The 27360-nt window shown below is 45.2% G+C and overlaps 1 protein-coding gene across 5 annotated transcripts in view; it reads right to left on the reverse strand.

Annotated features, from left to right (window-relative positions):
* The window catches only part of AFF2 (ALF transcription elongation factor 2), a 392417-nt gene extending 371854 nt beyond the window's left edge, over positions 1-20563 (reverse strand). For 3 of the 5 annotated variants that reach the window (XM_079962632.1, XM_079962631.1, XM_079962630.1), the window contains exon 1: positions 20187-20563. In XM_079962632.1, coding sequence (XP_079818758.1) covers positions 20187-20233 — 47 coding nt within the window. In that variant the 5' untranslated portion in view covers positions 20234-20563. The remainder of the gene's footprint in view (positions 1-20186) is intronic. The other 2 variants (XM_079962636.1, XM_079962633.1) reach the window with 1 other exon arrangement.
* Between the last annotated feature and the right edge of the window lie 6797 nt (positions 20564-27360).

The raw sequence follows: 27360 nt of genomic DNA on the forward strand, positions 1-27360 counted from the left end.
CCCAAATATGATGTAGTGATGTGTAAGAGAGCAGTGTCTGGCCCTGCATGAGCCATACATTTCAATGGAGTAGGTGAAATCAGCTAACTGAGTGCCTTGTGCATGACTTGGGAAGGGCAGAGCATCTGCTTTCCATGCAGAAGGTGCCAGGCTCGCTGGGGTGACCTTGAGCCTGCCGCTATGTCTTAGTCTAGCCTACCTCACAGGGTTGTTGTGAGGAGAAGACACAGAGAGGGAGAACCACCACCTTGGGCTCCATAGAAGAAGCAAGCGAAATAAATAATGTGCTATCAATAGGTGGTGACCAATATTCGGAAGAGCTCTAAAGTTTTGACAGAAGTTGGTACTTTTCTTATTACAGTGGTACCTCAGGTTACATACGCTTCAGGTTACAGACTCCACTAACCCAGAAATAGTGCTTCAGGTTAAGAACTTTGCTTCAGGATGAGAACAGAAATTGTGGTCCGGCGGTGTGGCGGCAGCAGGAGGCCCCATTAGCTAAAGTGGTGCTTCAGGTTAAGAACAGTTTCAGGTTAAGTACAGACCTCTGGAATGAATTAAGTACTTAACCTGAGGTACCACTGTATTGAAAATTGGGGCGTATTTCTCCTAGCTGCCTTCCCTTTCTAAACTCCCCATCCTTTTCTCCAACTAGCTTGTTTCTAGAGCGGATTTTATTATTATTATTTGGAAGAGCGATTGTTTCTTTCAGGAAGAGGCATATCCTTTTCTGCCTTGGCATAAATTACACACAAGCTAGATTTATGTACAATGCAGGGGTCCCCTCAGAATTGGCCTCCTTGGTGTGTGAGTGCAACTGCAGGCTTAAAGTCTACTTTTCCTATTAAAGTTTTGGTGTTTAATTAAAATTGTCTTTAATTAAAATGCAAATATTCCAGGACTTCAACAATAAATTGTTTACACTAGACTGAGAAACAACTCTCAAAGGCGTTAGAGGTGGGAGGGGGGGGAACCCTAACATTGCTGGCTGAACACTCAGACTTCACTCTTCAGTGGAGAGATGCTTTTCTCTCTACAGATTGGCTTAATCTGTTCTAAACAAATGAAACCTATCCCAGCCTGTATCAAAGATACATGTATAGAATGTGAAACAATTCCTAACGTTATCTGCAAATAATTCCCAACGTAAAGCAAATAATTAGAATATTTCAAACTCCTTTGTTAGGGTTATTTCAAACAGTGATGGTTTTTAAAAAAAATTGCCCAAAGTTGTTGTTTTTTTACCAATTTCCGCCCAGGCACTGCTGTCAACTGCAGTATTCCGGATACGTCCAGGAAATTCCGGACGTAGGGCAAACCTACCCCCCCAGCCAGCCACAGGTAGAGCATGGCATGGCTGATAAAAAAAAAATGTACCCATATTCATATTCATAATACACTACCAGAAACACAACAGTCCTCAAAGCATAGTTCAAAAAGAATCTTGATCCATCTTGCCTGTAAATGTTCTGTGCTGTTGACATGTTCCATGTGTGCTAGTAATGGATAGATATGTGAATCTGATGGCCGTGCATCCTACTTCATCAAGGACAGCCCTCTGTTTGAAGGAATCATCCGTTTGCAGGCCTTCAGGTTAAAAGATAAATAACTCTTAACAAGAAAGGGCAGAAGCCTTGAACTCAGCACCTGGATAGCAGATGGAGCAGTCACACACGTTTCCTGTTCAGTCTTACCCCAGTATGGTGAAATGCATTTCTCTTTCCATTTTAGTGGTTATTTCTAAATTTGGGTCCAAAAGTTAGCACATGCAGGGAGGAGGTTTTTCCCCACCATATCTTTATGCTTCTGTTCTCTCTTTTTTTTGGGGGGGGGGTTGATACACCTTGTCGTGGGTGGAAGGGTGTGAAGAAACAAAGAGGAAGTGAAAGTGTGAGGAAAGGCAATGGGCTTGGCCCTTGCCACTCAGTTCTCACTCCCTATCCTGGACCAGGCAATATTTGCCAGAGAAGGACTCATGGGCATATGGCATAGGAAGTCTATTGGTCCACCTAGTTCAGTATTGTCAACACTGACTGGCAGCAGTTCTTCCAGGTTCCAGGCATAGGCCTCTCCAAGCCTTACCTGGAAATGGGACAGGGTACTGAACCTGGGACCTCTTGCATGCAAAGCAGGTGTTCTACCACTGAGCCACGGCTGGTGCAGGATGTGCCACAGGGTTTTTGAATATTGTTCCAATACCACTGGCTGGAGTCACAGAAAAGCAGCTTCCACACCAAGACTGCAATGTAGAAAGAGCACCTCAGTCTCCTTCAATCCAGCTGGAATTATAAACCACGCAAAGCAGTATCATAGCCATGTGTGAAAAGCATACAAAACATTGCATTATCTGTATATCTGTCTCAGTAAGCTATAATTATATTTTTCCTTCTTTTTTTTGTTAAAAAGGGAAGCAGCCCTCCAAGATTGTAGATACCCATCTTTCTAAGCCCTGCTAAAACCTCGAAACACAACAATTACAGAAAGTAAACAGCCGTAATTGTACACTAAATGCCTTTTTAAAGAGCCAAACGGTGCGTTTATAAGCTTTAACTCCCACTCGCTGTGACTCTAGAACAAACAGTACATTAGTGAACACAGAAACGAGGGGGAATAAAAGAGAAAAAGCCCTAAAGCTCTTTTTTCCAGGCAAAGAGTTCTTGCAATTTCCCTGAAAACTTCTGTGTATGTGTGTGAAACTTAGTGAGCTTAATACATGATTGCATCTGCAGAAAATAACTGCTTCGCATAAAACACAAAAACTAATTTGGAAACAAAAATATATATTCTAATTGGTGCTCCCCAGTAAGGGGAGGGGGGGAGGGAGAGGGGGAAAGGAATCTAAGGAAATAGGTTTTGCCTTATTCCTGCAGCCACCATTGCACACTTCACATTTCTTTAGAAGCAATAATGATAAAGGCAGACATAAAGAAAGGCACTTTGTAAGCACCCACATTACATTCAACACAAGTGTACTTTCTCTCTAGAGAGCCAGGGTCAAGTCAGGAGACACACAGCTCTGCAAGCCTAGAGCAGAGGTGCCGCCCTGCATCCTGCTAATTGGCTAGCCTTCTGTGATGTCACCATGATACCCCACCTCCCCTTAAATCCCTTGAACACTTTTGCTATTTAACAATGTTTCGTTTCGCTTTGCTTTTAAAAATACTAGCATGAATAATGAACACCATGCCCCATTTCTCTGCCCCATTTCTCAGCCCCATATGGCACAAAATGGAGTGGGGGGGGCAATTCATTGATATGTGAGGTGATACTCGAGGCAATGTTGATGGCGGACACTTCAGATTTCCTAGAATGCTGATTCAGAGGGGAACTGGCTTTTGCCTCCTGCCTCCAGCCCTTCAAATTTGGAATGAACTTTAAGCACTGAATGTTGCTCAGCGGCACAGCACTAAATGAACATTCGCAGAGCACTTTTAAAGATATGAAAGGAGATAGAGAGGCATTAAACTGAGTTAGTGATCTGCATGTCTGCCTTTTCACAGCACTGAGGAAGGCCAACTCATCCCACAACTAAGGGACCCATTGCAAAAATTCTCTTTTCATATCATGGCTGTCACTGCCCAAGCTTTTAGCACCTGTGGTCTGCACTCTTGACGCCAAAGAGCAGCTAGAAGTTTCACTTCTGTTTTAAACCACTCTGGCTTCCTCTTTCCCCTGGGACAGGTGGTCAGGGGGCCACAAGTGCCATTAAAGGCATGGCTATTTTTGTCCTTCCTTCATTTTCTTTACAAGCCTCAAATGAGTGTCAGGATGCGCTGCGTCCGCATCCCAGAAAAGGAAAGGAACTGGATCAAAACCCAACAGGTCTTCCACCATCAGCACAACGAGCAAGTGAAATCTGCACCAAGTCAGTTACAGGTCACCTCAAGTCTGAATTCACCAACTGAGCTATGGGCTCCATTAAATCAGCCTCAGTCCCACCATGGTGTGGTACCAACAAATTGGTGCATTGTTGTCGGGAAGAGCATAGACTGCAAGATGAGAAGTCCTGATAAGGGAGGGGGACTAGTTGGTTGTGGCTCCCCACTTGCACAGCTCTCTCTCCAGTGAAGTCTCCCTAGTGCCTTCATTAACATCCTCCCGGCGCCAGGTGAAATCTTATCTCATTTCCCAGGCTTTTTATGAACTATAATGATTTTTCTGTTTATGGGTAGACTCCCCCCCCCCCACCATTGCTGCTGCTGTTTTATTGGGTTTGTTTTATGGGCTACTGCATAGTTTTTTTTACTGTAATGCATTCTTTTTTATGCCACACTTTATGCTTTTAAAATTTTGTAAGTCACTTGGAGGCTCCTTATGTTTCAAGCAATTACTTTCAGCATCGCAAATCTGACTCCAGGCATCAGCTCACTATACAGCCTCAATGAGGGGTCATCCTCCATGCCAGATTGTAATACTGTACAGTTATTAATGTCAGCCTACCTTACAAAGTTGTTGCAAGAGTTACATTGCAATCCAATGCACGTTTAGTCAGGAATATGTTCCACTGGGCCAGATTCAGCTACTGAGTCCCACTTGCAGTAGTCCATACAAGGACTTCTGCTGGTGCAATGGGAATTTTCCCCTGCTCATCTCTCCCTCCTGCTCCGATTGGTTAGGGGTGGGTGCGAGAACTGTTTGGGTGTGGAGAGCAGGGTCATTCCATTTAGCAAGCTGAAATGCTTGTGCTAACAGAACAATTGCTATAGCACAATACTGAATCCCCCCTACGAGTAAGTGTGTTCAAGATTGTAGCCTTCAACAAAGAATGTTCAAAACATCTGCTATCATAAGCTAGCAGAATGTGTAATTTCAAAGCAAGGTTCCCATGCAAAACTATTTCTCCTGTCTACTTCTGCTGATCCAGAAAGCATGCTCTTTTCCTCCAGAGCCGTTATTTTAAATGCACAGGAGGATATATGTAAGTTGTAATTAAACTACTTAATCAAAATGCATGCAAATTATTTGGACATACAACTTGTATGTCAGATGCCTTGGCTGGGCATCATTTAACCTAAGTAACATTTCCAAATACAAAATCCAATAAAGATGGCTATTAATGGTACAAGTTGACACTCATAAGGAGGCCAATGAAAATCTCCCAAGGCTATTAGTCTGAACTCTACCTTGTTTAACTGGAAATTACACATTTCGTTCAGGCAAATAATATCAGTCTGATCAAGCTCTCCATAATTAGCTGCCTTTATTAAGAGAGATGGCAGAAATGGTGTCACCAAGGAGCTTGCCTGCTGAGCTAGTGTTATCATCACCAGATACTCTCACCTGATCTTTCTAGGTGATCTACTCACCCTCTAATTGCTAAGCGCAGACACTTTAGCCAGAGCAATAACCGAGACAAGAAGCAGACTTACAGCGCAACTGCCAACCACAGATCACTTTAAGGACTCTGGGTCATGCACTGATAAACTTCTCACTGTGTCTGTTCTGCTTGGTTTTAGCCACTACTGAACCATTTCCCTCAGAGGCACAAACATGGAATTTTTCTCTCTCTGCACTTTTAATTATGTTTAAACACATACACAAACAGCAGTGCTACTTGAGCCAAAATAGCTAAAGGAATGTTGTTTGTGTGTTATTGTTCTGTTATTTAATGCTTGTACCATATTTTATAGCAGCCAGTAACACTGGGTACAGGATTAGACAAAGCAATCAGACAACAGTAAGATGGACTTTAAAAAAAAAGCATTGCTGTGCATGTGTGAATGCTGGCAAAGCCCTGAGGCGTTTGTAATACACTGGGCTAGATGCTAAAAGAGGACAGGGCTTGTGTACTTTAAGAGGGGGTTTCAGCTTAGCAGAGCCGGCCCAGGCATTAGGCAGGGCGAGGCTGCTGCCTCAGGCGGCAGAAGCTGCAAGGCAGCACACCACAGGCTCCCCACCTGCCTGCCACCTCCACTGCAGGTGGAGAAGTGCTATTGCCATCAGTATTGATTTTGGGCAATATTGCATCCATTTAGGGCAAGATCTCAGCCAGTGCCAATGATGGTGGTGCTTCTCCACCAGTGGTGGATGCAGCAGGGCATGTGGTGGCAGTGGCAAGAAGAGGTGGTTGAGGGAGTGGCAGTGGCGAAACAGGAAATGCTGCCCCTGCAAGCTGACACAAGCCCTGTCCTTTTTTGCAACTGGCCACCCTATTTTTCTGAACAGGTGGCTATGTTCTGATGAACCCTAAGAGTGGTATGGAAAGGAAGATCCCCCCCTCCCACTGTGCTACAATCCCATTTCCACCTATGAATCTATCAGCAGATCTAGGACACACCAAAGGTGGGGAGGGGGAGGCACTTGAAATGACACATATAATTATCTCATTAAATGCAATGCCACAAGAGGTGGCAAAAACCATTAACTCAGCTGACATTTTAAAAGGATTAGGTAAATTCAAAGAGGATAGCTCATGAAAGATGGAACGGAATTTACATCCACAGGCAGTGGCGGCTGCTCCGTTAGGGCAAATGGGGCACTGCTCCACTAAACTCAGCCAACACTCGCCTGCCAGTCTTTCTCTTTACAGTCAGTCTTTGGGGTGGCACTGCATGCCAGATTCCCCTTCGATCTTCGGTGTTGTCCCCGTAGAGCTCAGCGGGGAGGAAGAGGGAGCCCAAACTAGAATCATTTGGCTCTGCCTGTCGTTGGCTCTGCCTCCACCTCCTGTTGGGCTCTCTGCTTTCTGCCACAATAGACACCAGATGCTACTGTGCACAGGGGGAGTCTACTTCAAAATTCCAGGTGCAGCAGACAAAGAACCAGGGCAGGCTGTTGTCTTCATGTACCCCAACCCCTGCCAGGGAGCTTCCCACCGCTATCTGGGGGTTGACAGATGTAAACAGAAGCCCTCTGCAGACCTTCTCCACTCAACCCAGGGAAAGGTCAAGACTGAGCATGTTGGAACAATGTGTTGAAAGTGGGGCAGGAGGTTCCGCATGCATCCCTACCTTTCCCTCCTCCATGGATATAGAGTCTGCATGTGTAGCACATGGTTGGACTCACCTTATGTTCTTGGCAAATGTGGTTCTCTGTGAGGCTCCTCTCTGTTTGCCCCTTCCATGGAAGGTCAGGAGAGTGGCAACACAAGACCTGGCATTTTCAATGGAGGCTCCCTGCTTATGGAATGCTCTTCCCAGGGACGCTTGCCTAGCACCATCTTTAGGCACTTGGGGGAAAGATTTATTTTTTCGCCAGGCATTTGGCTTTAATTATCTGTAGGTGGGGTCATAGAATCATGGCAGTTTAGAGTTGGAAGGGACCTCAAGGGTCATCTAGTCCAACCCCCTGCAATGCATTCATGAACCTCCAAGGAAGGAGAGTCCACTACTTTCCACTGTGTTTTTGTGCTGGTCCCGGGGGGAAGGTACCGTGATCGTAGTCAGAGTTCACAAGATGAGAGGCGAGGTCCGAAACTGGGAGCCGGGCGGGAACAGGAATGCTGGAAGGTCAGAAGTAGGAGGCCGGGCAGGGAACAGGAACGCTGGAAGGTCAGGAACAGGAGGCCGAGCAGGGAACAGGAACACTGGAAGGTCTGAAGCCAACCACGACGTTGCTCCCGCAACCTGGGACCGGGCTGACTGACCTTTATCTTCTTCTAAGGCCAGGGGCGGTCCCGGCCCCCAGGAGCCCCGCCTCCTCTGGCCTTAAGGCGAGCACTCCTCCTGGGAGCAACCAGTTCCCTTCGCCTCTCTGCCCTAAGCCTCTGTAGTTCAGGAGAGGCCGAAGGGTTACTGGGCCCCGGAGGAGGCTCACCTGTAGCCACTGAGTCCTCAAGCACCTCTGGGGCCAGAAGGGTTTCACCTGGTGCCTGCTCTTGAGGATCTGACACAGGTGCAGGCTCCTCAGAATCTAGGCCTTGCCCCAGTTCAGCCGGCCCTGGAGGCAGGGACTCCTGTGCAGGCTGGGATTCCTCTGGTTCAGCCTCTGAATCGGAATCCCAGGCCATCACAGTTTTACTCCTGCTTTCTAAAAATGAATGAGGTTTTGATTTTACTCAGTTTTAGTTTAATGCTAGTTTTACAGGATGCGCTATTCTCTTTGAGTTATTTTTTTTGGGAAAGAGACTAATAATTTTAATTAATAAGAATATAAAGTTGCATTGCAGGGGGTTAGATTAGATGATGCTTTGTGTCCCTTCCAACTGTACAATACCATGAAATCATCATCATCATCATCAATGTTCATCCAATAAGATTGCTTGCCATTCCAGAGCAGGATCTTCTTGGTTGCATAAATAAATAATATTACGAAACAAATTTTTGTAAGCTAGGTAGAAAAACAAGCCATAAGGGAAGGTGTTGCCATGGTTTGTTGCTGCTGCTGTTGTTTTTACTACGAACGCTCTGTGTTCCATGCTAGAAAAAACCCCCAGTGAAATTGGACAATTTGAGGTGTCGGCAACAGGCTGAAAGACCAGAGAAATTTAGGAACAAAGAGAGATGAAGACTATGAAGTGTGCAAGGAGAGCCCCTCCAGCAGGAGCAGCTCGTGACATTTTCTTTTCTTTTGAGAAGGGCAAAATAATTTCCCCTCTACCCATTTAAAGCCGAGAATATGAACCTTTTGCAGCATAAGGACTGCATTCCCTCTTTGGTACTGGTGGACAGGACCACAGACAAAAAGAGGTGGAACAATAGATGCAAATTTTACCTTTGTACAACAGAGTAATTTCTACACAGATTCACATGCCCATCACATTCCATCTGGACATAAACATTCAGGGTGCAAAGCAGTACTGGTGAGTGATGTAGCTTGGGGAGAAGGGATGAAGCCTATGGAAAACCAAGAAGGAGCCCCAGGAATGAGGTTCCCTACCCATGATGTACAGAAACCACAATTCTACACAGAGTTCTCCACCTCACTTGACGTCAAGGGCATTTTCCATCCAAAGGAATGCACACAGCAGATAGGTAGTGCTTTATTGTCAAAGATCACACTTACAGTCACTTGTACAGCTCTGGATTCCTATGCACACCAGCCTAGCGTCTAGGAAACTATTCCAAGGTAAGCACTCTACAGAGCAGTTGCAGCAGCAGGGGACCACTCCCCCCCCCCCCAGCAGTTTATCAGCAGGCTGCATACATGCAGCCAGAGCCTACACCTGTGTGGAAACTTCTTCTGCTCATCTGTCTTCAACCCACATCTTCCTTGTCTTTTTCAGACCCATCCTGTGCTCTACCCTCAAACACTGAAGCTTCCCTTGCCTCTGACTATTGCCTCCTTGCTGGTACAGTTCCCCACAAATCACTGACGCCCTTTCCCAAGTCAATACTCCAGCCCTACTTCCGCCTCTGCCCCCAGTGCACACTCATCAGCATCCTGCCCATTCCTGACACTTGAGTATAGCAGGCTAATATAGGGGAGGTCAGGCAGAGCTATTGTCACACAGAGCTCTGTCTTCCAGCATCCTGCCATTGCTCTTAGCAACCACATCTGCTACAGCCTGAGGCAGCTACCTCACTCTGAGGCATGATAGAGCTGGCCCTGTCTACTAGTTCAGACCTAAGGACCTTCTAGTCAAACATTTTCCCTTCACATTGGCCAACCAGAAGTCTCCAAGAATCCCACAAGACAAAGGGTGAAAGCACTATACTTTGCCTAAATTTCATAGCTGAGTCTTGCTTCTTTCTTAAGCCCCATGGCCAGTTGCTTCCAACAACAAAAGCAGTATTTAACTTTGGTGGTTAATCCTACCCGGCCTTAATCTAGCACACAAATATATGCAGAGGACCACAAACAAACAAATAACTATCCTCAGAAATGCCAGGGGATGTGTGGTGGTGATGGGGAATACGTTATAAAGAAATGAAGGGCTTTGCATTACTGTCTTTCCTAATGAGATAGAAAGTGGCAGATGTAAAAGATTTCATTCAGCCAACAATCTCTTTTTATGATATGAATAAACTACTCAAACAGATTTAATCCCTTACTAAATCAGATTATGAAAGGCAGACAAAATCACAATTTTATTCAATATGCCATTTTATCCTGTGTGACTAATGCATTATTTGTATGAAGTTAAAGTGGAGCTTTGAAGAAAGGGGATGGGCGGTGGGGAAATACTCTATGAAATAAATCAAACACTTCTCCTTTGTATAATCTTAACAGACAGATCCCATTAAGATTCTGTTATACGTAGCTGTTGGTTAAAATCATTGACCAGCATCCTTATAAATTAATCAGCTGAGGTAATGCTGCCTTAGCTGTCAACATTTACTCCTAATCTACATTTAAAATTCACTTTGGCTTTGCAAGTCCCCCGCCCACTGAAATAAGTTAATCGGCCCTCCCTCTTCTGTTGAAGAGTCACGAAAAGCAGACTCTCTGCAGAAGCTCCAGCACAGGAGTGGATAACCTGCTTTCACCTCAAGGGCCACATCCTCTTCTAGAAAGCCTTCTGAGGGCCACATGCCAGTGGTAGGTAAGGCCAAAAGCAGAAGTGGGTGGAACAATCTATGTAAATGTTACCTTTGTACAGTACATTAGTTTCAGGAGTGGTACATCCTGTTTTGCCACTTGAGGTGAAAGAGAAAGTGCTGCCTTTCCTTGCTGCTCCTGCCACCGGTGCCACCTGCCGTCCTTGCTCTGCTGCCACCGTGCACACTGCCACATCCAATTCCACCTATTTCAGGCTAGATGGCATCAATTTGGGGCAAGATCTCACCCAAAATCATGTGACATCTTCCGCATCCCACAAGATCTTGCCAGAAATTGGTGCTGAAATTGTCCAACATTGGCAGCACGGCAGGCAGGGCGCCTGCAGGAATGTCACCTCAAGGGCATCTGCCACCTGAGGCAGTGACCTCACCCTGTCTAATGGCTGGGCTGCCTCTGGTTAGTTTCTTCACATTCATGCTTCCCTTCTTGATTCTCCCTCTAGATAAGCAAGGCACATGATCGGAGTTCAAGAACACATTTACAGCCAAGCAAAAGCACTCAAGGAGAATGCAAAGGATGGCTGCTGAGGGCTGTAGCTCAGGACCATTCACAGCCTATGGAGAATCATGAGGCCAAGATGGAATGCTCAGGAAAGCCCAGCATATCCCACAATCCCTGACGATTGGCCATGCTAGCTAAGGGGTGCAGGACTTGTGTGCTAGACTGCAACTCCCATCAACCTTGATGCTGGTTGAGGCTGATGGGAGCTGGAGCCTACCAATATTTGGAGGGGTACAGGTTTCCTACCCTCCCAGGGTAATTGTTGGCCTGGTCCTCTTGAAGTGGTACAGTCCGAGGAGAGCTGCATCTTTTCCTTTGCCTGTTGCTGAACATGTGTAGGCTCTTGGCTTCTACACACAAGAATTCCATTCAAGAGGGCAGTTCAGACAAGCTGTAGATAAGCATTCAGATGTTTGCTTGGCCAGGATCCAAAATAATAATTTGTAGAGCAAGGCATTCCCCTTTACGAAGCATGCACACTAGGGAATGTGCTTAACTGATCTCCGCGGGACTTCCTTCAACTTAAGATTGTAACGCAAGTTAATATAAAAAGCACCTGATGGATTAACCCAAAGGCCCCTCTATTCCTCCATCCTGTTCATGCAGTGGCCAAGCAAAAGCCCCAAAACAGGACCTGAGTGCAGCAGCTGTCTCCCCACCTGTGATTACCAGAATCTGGCATTCAGAAGCATATTGCCTCCAACGGCAGAGGTACAACATAGCCCTAGTTACTCACTTGGCTGTCCAGCATACCTTTCAGGCATTTCTCAACTTAAGGTCACTGGATCATTACAAGTCATCCGAAGCAGACTTCAAATCCATGCTGACAAGGAATTTGTTTTTCTCTTCCCTCCCTCCTCTTCTGATATCCTTTTATCTCTAGATATCTCCATTAGTCTGTAGATAATCAGGGTCAGGGAGTTCATGTCCAAGAGACACTGCAACAATTTAAACAACTCTTTGAATTGCCAAGCATCATTAGCCAGCTACCTTTGGATAGTAAAAGCTTTCAAGTTGTTAGGTATTCCTTAGTTCCCTTTGTGGACAGAGTACTGAACTGAAAAACGATAGTAGGGTGGTTGTTTTTTTAAAAAAGAAAATAAAAGAAAAAGCTTAGCTGAGCAGACTGAATCCAACAGAATATACCAGGATTTTTTCCAATCTGAGGGCCAAATTCCATTCAGGACAACCTTTCAGGAGCCACATTCCAGTAGTGGGTGGGTAAAGAGGCAAAAATGGGTGAAACAATGAAAGTGAGTTTTAGCCTTTGTAGAATAGGTTACATTACATTGAACACATCACTTGACTGGAGAACTTGCACTGTAAAACGTGGAGAAGTGCAAATTTTGAAGGGCAGCTGTGTTTGCGCTTACATATTGTTTCAGAAAGTGCAAATAATGTAGGTTCACCTTTAAATACGTACTAAATCAAATTTATCCCCCACCACTAATCTCATGAAAGATGCACTGCTACAAATAATAATTCCCTCCTCCATTCCCAATGCACTGGAATGAGTGCATTCTTTATACAGCCAAAACAGTCTCAATCAAATACTAGATTTTGATGTTGATGCTTCCAGCAACCAATACATACCATGGGGGGCGGGGTTTCTGCTGGCTAAGTTACTTTAGATGGTATCAGGTAATAATATTTGGAGAATAGGTGTTTGAGAAGAAGAAAGGGAACCTGAAAAACATTCCAAACTCCTAGGAAATACCATCATTTAACCCAGACATAGGCAACCTTTGGCCCTCCAGATGTTTTGGCTTACAGCTCCCATGATCCCTAGCTCACAGGACCAGTGGTCAGGGATGATGGGAATTGTAGTCCAAAACATCTGGAGGGCTGAAGGTTGCCTATGCCTGATTTAACCAGTCACTTGTTTGTAGTTTCCAGTTGCTGATGGAAAATCTGTATACAGATAAGTGAGTAACAGAGCATGGAACATAGGTAAATGCCTTCTACCGAGTCAGACCACTGGCCTATCTCATTCAGTATTGTCTACACTGACTGGTAACAGCTCTCCAGGGTTTCAAGTAGGGTTCTCTCCCAGCCTACCCGGAGATGCCAGGGATTGAACCTGGGACCTTCTACATGCAAGGCAGATGCTCTGCCACTTAGCTACAGCCACTCCCTGGAGATAGATGTGGCCTGAGTTGGGGATGTGACCTCAGGATTGTCCCAGAAGGCCATATTCAACCTCCTGGCCTGAGGTCCTTCACCCTTGATACATGGATGATGTTTAGGGCAAGTCGTTCTACCAAGCCAATAGGTGAGATGTCATATCTTGGAGACCAAAATGAAAGGAAGGAGGGATACATCTTCCTAAGTGCTTTCAATGTATTATCTAAATGAGATACTAAATCTGTGACTTTTTGAAAAACAAACAATAACACACATAATTCAGCACAGGGATGGGGAACCTATAGTAAGAGCTGACAGTAAGAGCTGTTCGACAGTGGAATTTGCTGCCAAGGAGTGTGGTGGAGTCTCCTTCTTTGGAGGTCTTTAAGCAGAGGCTTGACAACCATATGTCAGGAGTGCTCTGATGGTGTTTCCTGCTTGGCAGGGGGTTGGACTCGATGGCCCTTGTGGTCTCTTCCAACTCTATGATTCTATGATTCTATGATTCTAGTACTTCAGATGTTGTTGAACTCCCAACTTTCTGCATGCAGTGCCTGAGCTTAAATCTGAGGGCATTTGAGGCTCTCCCCTGCAATCTCACACTCAAACTGCACATACCCACCTCCATCTGATTTCATGGGGCTTATATATGTACAGTGCATACAGTACATAAAGCTGTCCAAAAATTCTGGATTCTTTTCTTTTCACTTCTTGAAAGCTCACTCTTTTTGTATTAGTCCATTCTTGATTTCTCTGGTGTGTGTTTTTTAAAAAACCGCAACATTCTTAGGTTACTCATTAGCAAAACAACCCACCCCTCCATCACACTTACTTCATCATTTCGACTCATCAGTGGCATACAAGGCTGTGTGTTTTGCAAACACCAGGATCCACTCTGGTTTAACATCCTTTGCAATCTCATGGAAGACCAGGAAAAATTTAGTATGTTACGGCATAATCAATTGCGGGGCTTATTCCACCCTCCCAAGCCTCAAACCGGACTGTATTTTATTTCCTCCTAGACTCAGCGGCTCATTCTGACAGATCCTAATCCTTCAACCACATGCAAGGAGCATGGTGAGTAATTCCTTTATGTTTGGGAGTGGGGAAACTGAAAATGATCCTAAATAATTACTTTGGGGATGTGCCTAATACAAATTCCCTAAATAAACACACTTTAACTTCCAAAAAGAGAACAGAAGGGGAAAGAGATGGGATTTCTTTTGTTAATGAGTATTCCATTCAGTATTTCAATTTCCTCCAACTCCTACCGCGAAAAAAAAGGGGGAGGGAATCTATCTACTCCATTTCACACGTACCCATTAGGCAACATTGAACCATCCCTGTGTTCAGAGGGAAACAGTTATTTAATAAGTGATTTGAGGCCTCAGGGCAGTAAAGCACAGTAACTGAGAAGGCATCCCAGGGCAGCATATTGGAGGGAGGGAGGTACAAATGTGTTGAGGTAGAGATCAAAAACAATTCACCTTTGTCTGGCAAGCAAGCAGGGTTCCCCACTCCCAATTGAGGAAGTAGGTTTGACGGAATGCCCTGGTGGGGAGCAGGTGCCTTGGTTTAGGAGAGAGACATTGGGGGGGGGGATATGGGGAGTGAAGGAGACCTGACCTACAGATGGTCCATTCTCAGCTCCACCAGCTACAGGGCAACTTCTGACCTTTCTATTTATGTTACACTTTAGTGAGTTTTAGCTTCTTGAATAAATGTCCAGTTTTCTTCCCCGTTTGATGCAATTGGATTACTGTTGATGTCTGGTGTAAATCAACCTCTCTTTTTTATGAGGTAAACAAACAAATAAAACCCTCTGAAGCATTATCTTTCCTTTTTTTGAAGGTGTGTTTTGATTCATTAATTCATTAATTCATTAATAGTACTAAGGGAGTAGCCATTGTGCCATACTGCCTACCAAGTCTTATAAGCCTCAGTGCCTAGGGCTTGCCGATCGAAAGGTCGGCGGTTCGAATCCCTGCGGCGGGGTGCGCTCGCGCTGCTCGGTCCCAGCGCCTGCCAACCTAGCAGTTCAAAAGCACCTCCGGGTGCAAGTAGATAAATAGGGACCGCTTACCAGCGGGAAGGTAAATGGCGTTTCCGTGTGCGGCTCTGGCTCTGGCTCTGGCTCTGGCCAGAGCAGCGATGTCACGCTGGCCACGTGACCCGGAAGTGTCTCCGGACAGCGCTGGCCCCTGGCCTCTTGAGTGAGATGGGCGCACAACCCCAGAGTCTGTCAAGACTGGCCCGTACGGGCAGGGGTACCTTTACCTTTACCTTAAATTGAACTAATTTACAGGTACAGGTGCCTTGGGAGAAATTAAGGTGTAGGGTGTCTGGGGTTTCACCACGGCTGTGCTCGTCAGTTTCCCCACATGCCCTGTAAGCAAAGATTTTCCTTTTCTTTTCGAAAAAGTGGGAAGGAAAGAGTATCTGGGCCCTGCAGCAGAAGGCTGATAACTCAAGACTGCTTGTTAGCAGCAATACCCTGGACTATCAAACATAATAGGACTTTTTTCTGTACCTAGGATTCTGCTGCAACACAAAAGCCAAATAGACATTGGCTCAGTGAAGCCTACAAGTTGAGAATGACTAGTTTAGATCAGTGGCAGAGCACCTGATTTCCAGGTAAGAAGGTCTCATGATCAATCCACAGCATCTCTCCACGTAGGCCTGGTAATGCCCCCTGCATGAAACCCTGGATAGCCAATGCCATTCAATGTGGACAATACTGAACTAGATGTTCCAATGGCCTGACTCTGTAGAAGCCTTCTATGTTCCTACACATTTCAGTATAATATGCTATTGATGCTGAGGAATGGCTGCTACATTATGGCTTGGCTAAAGTTACCTGATGGGCATGCTGCATTTCGAACCCAGGACTTCCCACCTCATGATCAACCACAGCACTTCAGACTCTGACAGTTCTCTTCCTTTGTCCTTATTTATTATTACTGTTTTTATATGTGCTGGAAGCTGCCCAGAGTGGCTGGGGAAACCCAGCCAGATGGGTAGGGCATAAATTGTTGGTGGTGCTGGTGCTGCTGCTGTTGTTGTTGTTGTTATTTGTTTCCTGAACACACCTAGTGCCAACACTCTCTCTTCCTGCAACAGCCCCATCAAAGCCCATCCATATTGTGGAGTTTCTAATTACCAACCCCTGGGCCTTCCTAACCTCCAGCCATCTTTAAATATAATCTTCTATGTACCTTAGGAATCTGCCTTGCTTTGCTTAGTGCTGTAAAGTCCCATGAGCACAGTGGAGACAAGAGGGGAAATCCTGTGACCCTCCAGGTGTTGCTGGACTCCAGCTCCCATCATCCCAGATCAAGGATCATGTTGGCCAGGGCTGATGGGAGTTCTGAGTCCAACATTATCTGGTTCCACATTCCTCGTAAAGGACCAGGTAATATCAAAAAACAAAAGTGGATTGAGGAGAGCACTGTCATTCCATGTTGCCCAGGTTTCTTTCTGGGCCTCCACATCTCCATAAACAAGGTGATGAAAGGTCCACTCAGACACGGGGAAAATTGTGTTGGTTTTCCTGATTAAAATGCTAGTGCAATTACCACTAAACTTTCATTTTTTTATGTCACTAGATTTCCAAAATCTAGTTTATGTCATGTGGAAGCTCAAATATAATCTGGAAATTAACAGTTAGGAAAACATCAGGGAAATGAAATAAACTGTGATATGAATGTAGCCAAGGTAATTAGATTGATACAGAGCCTTATGTCAGTTAACATGTGTCATTTTCTAAGAGAGCCAGTAGTGGGCAGAGTTTTAATTTTGCATGGAGAGAAACCTGCCTTCAGATCCCCAGATAGCCACAATTTGCCTTGTATGGGCTTGGACCATTTGCTGTATTTTAGCTTAATATACCGAGAGGTAGTGGAGATAAAACTGGGGGGACTACATAAATTCCAATCCAAGTTCCTTAGGTGAGGGGGGGACATGTAATGAATAAATAGACAGGTACAATTTTACTTTGGGGTTCATTTGCAAGATGTACTATGAAACACATGTGGAATTCTCTGATACAGACCCCACCCCAAACCTATCCTATAGCTTTTGGTCTTCCATTCCCAACATAATTATTATATTTATATAGCATCATCAAGAGAAAACCAAACCTCAGACTAGCTCTCTGCCCCAAGCAGGTTACAATTTAAATTTCCATTAAATCACATGCTTATACTAGTTTTGTATAAGTATCTGGATTTACAATCCCATTTCCTTAATGTAGTTGTGTCCTTGCACACTGACTGTGTGGAATAAGATGTACATATTGCAGTAATTCACTGCATATTTTTATCCCAGGGTTACAAACCCTTCTTCTTTCAGGTTAAGGGAGAGATTGGCTGCTGCTGTGTGCTCATCTCTGGCAAATTATCTTTTGTTGTTCCTTAAAGATAGAACTTAAGGCTACTTAGATGTAAATGCACAACAGTTAGCAGCCAACATACATCAGAATTGTTTGCACTGGTCAATTCCAGCCCCAGTCTTATGCATTTGCTTGGGAGTAAGTGCCGCTGAAATCAGGGGGGCAAATTGCTGCAAAGCGCTGAGTGGATTGCCTATTGCACCCAGGTTTTAGTTTTGTTTTAGTTTTTTAAAAAAGCAGGATGGTTTTTTAATGTACAGTTTCTTCCAACTTTGAGGAGCAAACGCACGCATTCCGCAACTAGCTAATTAGCAGTAAACAGGGCAGAGGCACGAATCTGATGCACAGGGTGAACAAAAGTTAAAAATTTAAATGTGTAGCAGTAGCCATTAAATTATAGATGACTATGGCTTGTTTGGGGAGGGGGTCATTCAGTGAGTGCCTATGCTGGCAAATTCTTCTCACCAGCAGAAAATAGTTTGGTGAACATCAACACAAATTCACAGAGACCCCCAGTGAGTGCATGTACACAACACCATGCAGACCCAAGCCCACCGAATTGATGCATTTGCCTATTATGGCACACAAGTCGAAGAATTTATGGAGATACTCCATGCTGAGACACATATGAGATCAGAAGAGACGAACTCTCGAAAGAGCCCCTGCAGCCAAAAGCATTAGATGCCTTTAAAAAAATCAAAACAGCAATATTTTGATAAAAGAAGTTAATGGTGATCAGGAAAGAGGAGGAAATATTGTAACACTTGTCCACCCCCACCCCACCCCCACCAAAACCTCAACAACAAAAACACATGTTAACAGTTTCCTTCTTTCTCAGACACATCATTTCAACATTCACCATCCTGATCCCAGCCAGTGTTGGACTCTACAAACACCGCAACATGCTTCCTTTTCCAAATGACACCTCCATGCTCAGTTGTAACAGCTTCCATTAAATTAATGATGTTACCCACACTATAAATTAGGCAAATTGTATGCAAATACTGTTTGAGTAGCAATACAGTGGTTATCAGCTGTCTGCAAAAATAAATTAGTTTGGCAGGGTAAAGATACTGTGAAGCAGCATATTTAATTGAGCACTAATTTTATTGTGATTATTACTTTTAAGTAACAACGGCAAGGTTATTAAGTGACATAATGTGATGGTTTACACAGAGCTGATAAAACACTTCACAAGATCCACAATGCTGGTTTGCTGATTAAAACTGATACCAAGTAATTTATCGTCCCAAGGACTGATTCTCAACCGCTATAAAAATAAAATAAATGAAAACATGACAGTATTTCAGGGTTTTCAAGCTGGGCAACTACAGTATGCTTGACAAAGTGTCACTGATTAGCTTGATATAAAATCTAGATGTTTTATTATTAGTATTTTCAGCAATTATTTACTTAAAATGCCAGCAAATTTAAATGATTCTGCCCTTCTCTCAGCAAAACACATCATAATATTACCTATGTCGCCAAGATTTTTGCCAATCAGGCATGCAAAATGCAAATTTATTCATTTACTTACTTTGCTTGCCTGGTTAGTAAATTACAGCCTACCTCAAATGGCCACAATCCGGTTGCTCATTATTATTATTTTAAATTTTAGAGCGAAAGCACAAATTGCAACTTGTTAGCTTGGCAGAGTGAAACACAGAACCAGTCCAGACATTGGCAAATCATATTTAAATATTTATGGGCAACAAAGCATCTCTGTTTTCCAAGTTAAATACACAATCAAATCACAACTTCTGCACTACTTCTGCTCTCCCAGTATCAACACCCCAATTTTTCTTTTCTTTTTTAAAGATGCCAAGCTTGATTTATTTTTTTGTAGCAAGTTCACAATAAAAACAACCAACACACACAACTCCCTTCTTTGCAAATCACAACATATCTGAAATTCGAGAAAAACATGGTAATGGTCAAGATATTTCCAAAGCTTATAAGTTAAAACAATAAGAGATCTGACAGTGACTAGGAAGGGGGGGGGACCCTATCACTTCAGTTCTGGATCAGTAGAGAGGGTAGGAGGAGAGACAATCACAGGCAGTTTTTGAAAGAGAGAGACAGAAATCTTGCAACTGACACCACTAAACTGCAGGTTTGAGAATGCCACAATGAAGACAATGTATGAACAGTGTGGGGGAGTGTTGCTGGTTGGATAACCCCCCTTGTTTTTTGTTGCTTTTGGTTTGGTAGCCAACACACACACACCCTTGCAACTTATCCCACAGGTTGAAGAAAGCATAGGTCCTGATACCTATTTTGAAACATGGAAAATGAAAGATGCGTGAACAACACCCCCACGCCCACCCCCCAAACACCACACCACCCCCAGCGGATCGGATTGAGTTGGGAATAGGTTCAAAGAGGGGGTTCAAATAATGGGATGCTAGAGCGGGTTCAAAGGAAGCGAGACTATGCCGACTTCTTCCATAGATGCTGCCTGTTTTGCAAATGGACCACTTCCAAGTTGGAGCATCCTCCGAAAAACAGGGCATGCGACGCGCATCACGCACCTCCGGACAAAAACCACCACGGGTGCATGGCTCTCGATATTATTATTAAAGACAAGACACTGAGAAGGAGGGGAGAGGAAGATGCAACAAAAGGTTTCTGAGCTGCACTATTAATGATGCTAATAATAACAATAACAACAACAACAACAACCCGAAGGCATCGCAGTAGGATGATGAGCGGGGTGGGAAATCAAACCTACCACTGCTGGTCCAAGTCCCAGTCCCTGAAAAAGTCGAATAGATCCATAGCGGTTGCGAAGGGAGGCAGGAGAGACTCCGAGCTCTGGCTGCCCCCCCTCCCCGGGTCCGCCTCCCCCCAGCCCGGCTAGGAGAAGTCACCGGGGCAGGGCAGGCTTAGCAGCGCATCTGGAGGGCGAGCTGGGCTTTCTCCGTTTCGCCGCGCTTGGGGGACAAGCCGGGGCTTGCGATGGTCTCTCCGGCCGGAGGGAGGAGGAGGAAGGCAGCTCTGCTGCTGCTCTCAGCTCCTTCCGCTCGCTTCTGCTGGCTTCAGCTGTGGCTGCTGCTGCTGCCGCCGCCGCCACAGCCAGCAGCAGCCTGACTGACTGACTCGCTGGCTGGCTGGCTGGCTGAGAAAAGCAGAAATAGCGGCGGCAGCAGCAATATCAACACCCACCACAAGGGGTGGAGCGAGCGGCAAGAGCCACGACTCCGAGACGCGTTGCATTAGCATCCCTCCCCGCTCGCCAATTCGCAGCTGGAGTGGAGTTCACATGTGCCACGGACGAGAGACGGGGGTTCTGGTTGCTTCCAAACGGGTGTCATTGTGGGTTGCTCTATGTGCATGCAATACTAGAATAAGAATAAGAATATCAATGTAAAGTTGGAAGGGACCCTTAGAGTCATCTAGTCCAACCCCTTGCAATGCAGGGATTAGAAACCATACTGGACCCTACTTAACTTTGGAAATGTGCTAGCAGTTTTATTGTGGCACCACTAGCATGGGCATAGCCAGGATTGTTCACAGAGGGGGTTGTTAGGGGGTGCAGAACCTCGGATTTGTATTGATTTGGGGGAAAACTGCCCCTCTGCCCCCCCCCTTGGCTATACCTATGGCCTCTTGGAGTACAATTAAAAATATGTATGAATATTGATGTTAATATTTTCAGCATTCAAATAACTTCATTGTTATCTAAAACTGCAGCATCAGCAATCCCACATCACAAGGGGTGGAGTAATGCTTTTGGTGTCAGCCTAGGACCTGGGAGACCAGGGTTCAAATCCCCACTCAGCCATGAAGCTCAGCGGGTGACTTTGGACCAGTCACATGCAACCCAACAGACATGCGCCCAGAACTCTGGTTGATTCCAGATTGTGGGAAGAGATAGCTCCTGCAGCATACGAGCTTGTTTGTTGGCTGCCCTGTCCACAAAACATAGAATCATAGGGAATGCAGGATTCTCAACTAAAGCATGCATGACAGATGGCCATCCAACCTCTGCTTAAAAACCTCCAAGTAAGGAGAGTCCATCACCTCCTGGTGGGAGTCAGTTCCACTGTTGAACAGCTTTTACTGTCAGAATTTCCTTCTTTATAACTTGAATCCATTGGATTCATCCTTGCTGTCAAAATGTAAGTGGGAAGACACACATGGAGACACAGGTAATGAGTGTGTGGTGGTGACGTAAGGTTCCCAAAAGCCATTAAATACCATGAGAGCTGGCATTGAGAGAGCTGAGAAGCAGAGCTTGCTCCATCGGCTCTGCTGCAACAGGCCAGTTCCATCAGGCCTCCTGTCCCCTCAACTGTCACTTGGGGGCAGCCTTTCTCTCTCAGTGGGAGAAACAGTAAGCAGGGTTCATTTAATCAGCTTTTCTGGAAGCCCAGCTCCATCAGGAACCTCCTTGCTCTTGAACTGTGCCAGCTAGTCCATGTAGGAACAACTAGTTAGAAACTGGTGTCTGAATTTTAGTGTTTATTTTCCTCCTCCCTCCTGTCCAAGGGGCAGCTGGATCTTCTCTACCTGGTAAGGTAGCCCACCTGGGAGAAGGAATACTATTATCCTAAACCTCTGCTGCCTTGTAGATATACTGATTCCTGAAAAAGGCTTCAGGAGTACACCCTGGGGAACCATCTGTACCTGCTGCCTTGCAGGACATCTTCAGCAAAAGAAAAGGCTGAGGAGTAACCCTACACAAATCCAGAGTGGAGTCCCTAAGGCAGTTAGATGGCACCTTGTACAGCTCTTTCCAGCAACTCCTGCAGCCAAGCTGGTGCCAAACATCTTGCTCTGCTTTCCTTTGGACCACATGAGTGAGGTCAAGGGGGGCTATCTTGTTACCTGGGCAGCCCAGGACCTTAATGCACGCTGCCCAGGCTTATGCCCTGGAGAGGTTCCTTCAGTGCTGCTAACACAGCACAAGCAATGCGGGAGGCAACAGTTATGACTTATAAACTCAATTTGATTGGCATAAGGTATGTGCACTACTGGCTGCCTTCGGTAGTAGGAGAGATCATCATGTCTGACTAGTCAATTACTGTCCGTCTTAAGCCTGGCAACCCCTAGTCAATAAAGTATTGAGCCACCATGGTTCCCACTCTTTTCATTTTTTAAGACTGCGAGCTTGAGGATAGGGACCATCTTTCTTTGATTGTATGTAAGCTGCCCCGGGAGCCTTTTTGGTTGAAGTGTGGGTACAAATGCTCCAAATAAATATGAATAAGGAGCGCAGTAGCAGATGGCCTGACATTTCTGTACACAGTTGAAATATATATATATATATATATATATATATATATATATATGCAGTGGAGACTGGCCCATCAGGACAAATGGGGCAAAGCCCTATCAGCCTCAGTCTGCTCTCAGACAGCCCAAACTTGCTTGCTTTCTTACTTACAACCAGCTTAGCATGTGCCCCTGTCTGTCATCTTCTTCGTGCTCCTTCTCAGCTTCATCCCTGTAGGACTTAGCAAGGAGGAGAATGGGGGACAAAACTAGAATTAGGTAGCTCTGCCTGTCATTGGCTTCGGCTCAACCTTCCTCTGGCCTCTCAGCCTTTCTTCCTAACAGCCCAAATAGGTTCCAGCCACCTCTATATGAATGATAAACCACACAGTGACCCCTTTGCAAGAGCAGCAATTGGCAGAAACACATAGCTTTGCTAATGTTATGGTGGGGGGTGGGAAGGAGAGATTCTGCTAAACCCAAGAAATTAATGAATGTCAAAATATAGCTAATATTTGGAATAGGAAGGGAAAATGCAAGCTACAGAACTGTGACAGGTAAGGAATCCATGGGCCAGTATATGCCAACCCGCCTGGCCACCAGGCTGGTTCAATTCAAGCCATTATGACACAATGGCCAGGCATCTACACATCAGAGAAAGTTTTTAGGTCTGTGCAAAATAAGGGTTGCCAAGGTGACAGGGAGAGGCGTGAGATGACAAACTATATCTCAGGGGTAGAATACCTGCACTGCATGCAGACACTGCAGGTCAAATAACCTAGTATGTACTGGTTAGGCTAGAAAAAAATTCTATCTGAAACCTGGAGATCCAACATTGTTGACAACAATGAGCTAAATGAATCAGCTGCCTCCATATATGGCAGTTTCCCCCAATATTTACCTCAGAGTAAGGCTACAGAATTAGAGAGGTGGTTTTTTTCCAATTAGCATGTCAAAATGTCCCAATCTGGTGCTGCTTGATGTTTTGTAACCCTCCCAGACTGTCCTCACTGCAGCCAGATCCCCACAGTCTTTCACAATAAGTTAAAATCTGCCACAATGTGATTTTTACCTGTCATTTTTCACAGGGTGACAGTTTCTTCTGGATGTGCCCCCATGTGGCGAAACTTGAGATTTACCACATTCCAGAGAACATGAAAAAAATTTCTGGATGATTTCAAGGCCTGATCATTCAGAACTTTGCCTCTGTGGGTGCACTTTTGGAATGATTCCTAGGGGAAGCCCATAAACGGGTTGCAGTTACAACTTAGAATTTCTCTGGCAGCAGTTCTTCATAGGAAGAAAAGAAAGAAAGAGGCATATAGCCCAAAGAAGACTAAGGAGAGGCATGATAGAACCCTTCTTAGATCAGGAGGCCTGTCACAGAGAAGATGGAGCAGGCTTACTCTAGTAGGCCAGTGGAAATGTTTGGCAATCAGATTTTGGCTAAACTTTATGAGAAAGTTATGGCAGTGGAACAACAGCATGCCTCAAGAGAAGCAGAGGGTAAATGGTCATCTGTCAGGTACACTTGTAACTGCCTCCTACATTGTAAACATAGGGGTCAACTCCTAGGGGCTGAGGTCCCTTTGAGCCCCCCCCCCCAGGCAATGTCAATCAAACGGTGTGGGTGCATCCCGTCATGTGATTGGTTTTGCAGGGTGGGGCATATTTGCCTTCCCCCCAATATTTTATTCAAGTTGGCACCCCTGATTGTAAGATCTTGAATTGAACAGAGGCTTGGGTTAGATGACCTCTCCTTCCAACCCCACAATAGGAAGGGGGAGGGCGAGAGGGAAGGAGGCTGTGGTAATTCCACTCAAAAGTGATAGAGGCATCGCTGAACATCTGTGTAGCAGTATTCCTATTTGGGATACATCCTGTGAGACTGTGCTCTGTGTGACTGACTGCACATCCACATCTTATATTTAACACATACACATAATGTTCCCCCAAAGAATTCTGGGAACTATAATTTACAGAGCCCATGGAGCCCTTTTCCTCACAATTTACCTCGCAGCACTACAATTCCCAGAACCCTTAACAAATTACAGTTCCCAGGATTCTTTGGGGAAAGCTATAAACATATTGTGTGGATCCAACTTCAGTCTGGATCTAACTCTACGTTTCTACTGCCAGTATCAGTTTGATACCATTCTACAATGGGTAGTCTTCCACTACTTTCTACTCATTGAAACTAATGGCAATGATCAACCCCAGAGTCTGTCAAGACTGGCCCGTACGGGCAGGGGTACCTTTTACCTTTACCTTTATCAGTTTTAATGGGTCTGCTTTGAGTAAAATGTAGCTGGATACTACATTTCCTTCAGCCCTGACATTAGAAAATCAAAAGAGCCTGATGGATTACCCGTGTCTAAATGGTAAAGGGACCCCTGATCATTAGGTCCAGTCGTGGCCGACTCTGGGGTTGCAGCACTCATCTTGTTTACTGGCCGAGGGAGCTAGCATACAGCTTCCAGGTCATGTGGCCAGCATGACTAAGCTGCTTCTGGCTAACCAGAGCAGCGCACGGAAACGCTGTTTACCTTCCTGCCGGAGTGGTACCTATTTATCTACTTGCACTTTGACGTGCTTTCGAACTGCTAGGTTGGCAGGAGCTGGGACCGAGCAACGGGAGCTCACCCCATCACGGGGATTCAAACCGCCGACCTTCTGATTGGCAAGTCCTAGGCTCTGGTTTAACCCACAGTGCCACCTGCATCCCTAGCCATGTCTATCTAGTGTCTAATCCTGTTCTGTGGAGGCATCAGTAGCCTTCTCTTCCACAAATTTCAAAGCCATCCAAATTGCTGGCCATCACTGCCTTCTGTGGCAGCAAGTACCATAGTGCTGCATCTACCATTAGCCATGATGACTGGGGCTGATGGGTATTGAGGTCCACAGATTACCCACCCATACTTTCACCAAAGGAATCCCCCCCCCCTTTCATTCTCCAGCAAACACCCATACCTCCTGCTATAGCCTATACAGTACTTCTGGGTAAGCCAATGACTGATTCCCCCCCCCCCTCCATTTCATGTCCAACTTAATTCCCCTCGACCCTTGCAACTGTGTAAACATCAGTAAAACAAGAAAGCAAATCTCCTTATGTAATGCATAGCACACGATTTAATCTACGGTTTAGCAATGTAAATGTTAAGATAAGCCTGATGTTAAACACAAACTGACTCAATCCTACTGACTGAGAAAGAGCACAGTGTCAGGCCGATGTAAAATTAAACTGTGGTTTAGGAAAGAATGCACACAAGCAGGGCACTGATACCACAAAGGTGCCATCACGTCAGCCCTTCATGGGTAGAACTTCCCCTTGGAAACCGACAGGCATTTCAAATTGCAGATGGTATGTTTAAGACAGACTCACATAGACACCCTCCTTGAGTTGTCTCTCTGCCATTTTATCTGTCTCCCCCCAGCCCCGCCAAGTCTCATAATTTCCTCTAACAGCATTTCTATTTCCTCACAAAGTGAAACACTCTCACTATTATCAGTTCATTCTCCTGGATTCCCTTGGCTGTTTTATAAAAACACGGAGGGCAGGGGGAGAAACTCCCACTGTAAGAAGAAGGGCTGCATTGTGGAGGTGTTGTTCCCACCATGAGACTCCAGCCACACACAGGCCCATCCAAAGAAGACAGTCAAAGAGGACTGGACAAATTTGTGTAGGATAAGGCTGTCAGTGGCTATTAACCACAATGGCGAAGCTTTGCCTGCTTGGCCAGAAGAAGCAATGTATCTCAAAACAAGTTTCTGGAAACCTCATGAGGGGAGAGTGCTCTTGTTTGTAGGTTTCCCACAGGCATCTGGTTGGCCACTCTGCATACAGGATGCTAGACTATGAGCCACTGGCCTGATCCAGTAGGTTCTTCTGGTTCTATTCTGCGGTCTGCTGTGGTCATGTAGCCCCAATTCATTATTTAAATGAATCCCACTCTTCTGCACAGATGTTTTATATATTTTATTGTTGTCTGCATTTGGCAAAAGCTGTAAATGGGCCAGGGGTTCCCAAACAAATTTCATTCAGGTAGCCTGTGGGGGTGTCCATGGCTTTGTGACTGAAGATGGGAGACTGCACATCTATTACATTTAATATCCATATTGTTTTTTAATTGCATTGATTGCTTCTTCTCTTATGTTGCATTGCATTGTATTGTAATTTGAAGTCTATAGAATTCAGAATATGTAATAAATGCAGCAATAAAAAATATAATTAAAAATCATACAGCATCTAGCACAGCACATTCCAGTTGCTACAACCGGTAGGAAAAAGTGGTTCTCCAAATGTTATGCTGATTTCACTCCAATACTTGACGCTGGTAACAGCGGTGGAGCATATGCCTGCACTGCCCAGGGTGGGCGCTCTCTCGAGGGGTGTGCAGGGTGCCCTCCCAGGCGTGGGATAGCCAAGGTTGGAGGGCCATCTGTCATGGATGCTTCAGCTGAGATTTCTGCATTGCAGAGCATTGAATTAGATGACTCCCAGGGGTCATTTCCAATTCTACAGCTCTATGATTCTGGGGAGCCTGTGGCCCTCCAATAGTTACTGAGCTCCAGGTCCCTCACCATTGACCATGCTGGTTGGGTGCAATGGGATTTGGAGTCCAGCAACATCTTCCCTGGCATGCAGTGTTAGCACTTGCTGGAATGCTCAACAAATATGGCATTGTTTC

The sequence above is a fragment of the Podarcis cretensis genome (genome assembly GCF_951804945.1).
Source record: "Podarcis cretensis genome assembly, chromosome: Z".
Lineage (NCBI taxonomy): Eukaryota > Metazoa > Chordata > Lepidosauria > Squamata > Lacertidae > Podarcis > Podarcis cretensis.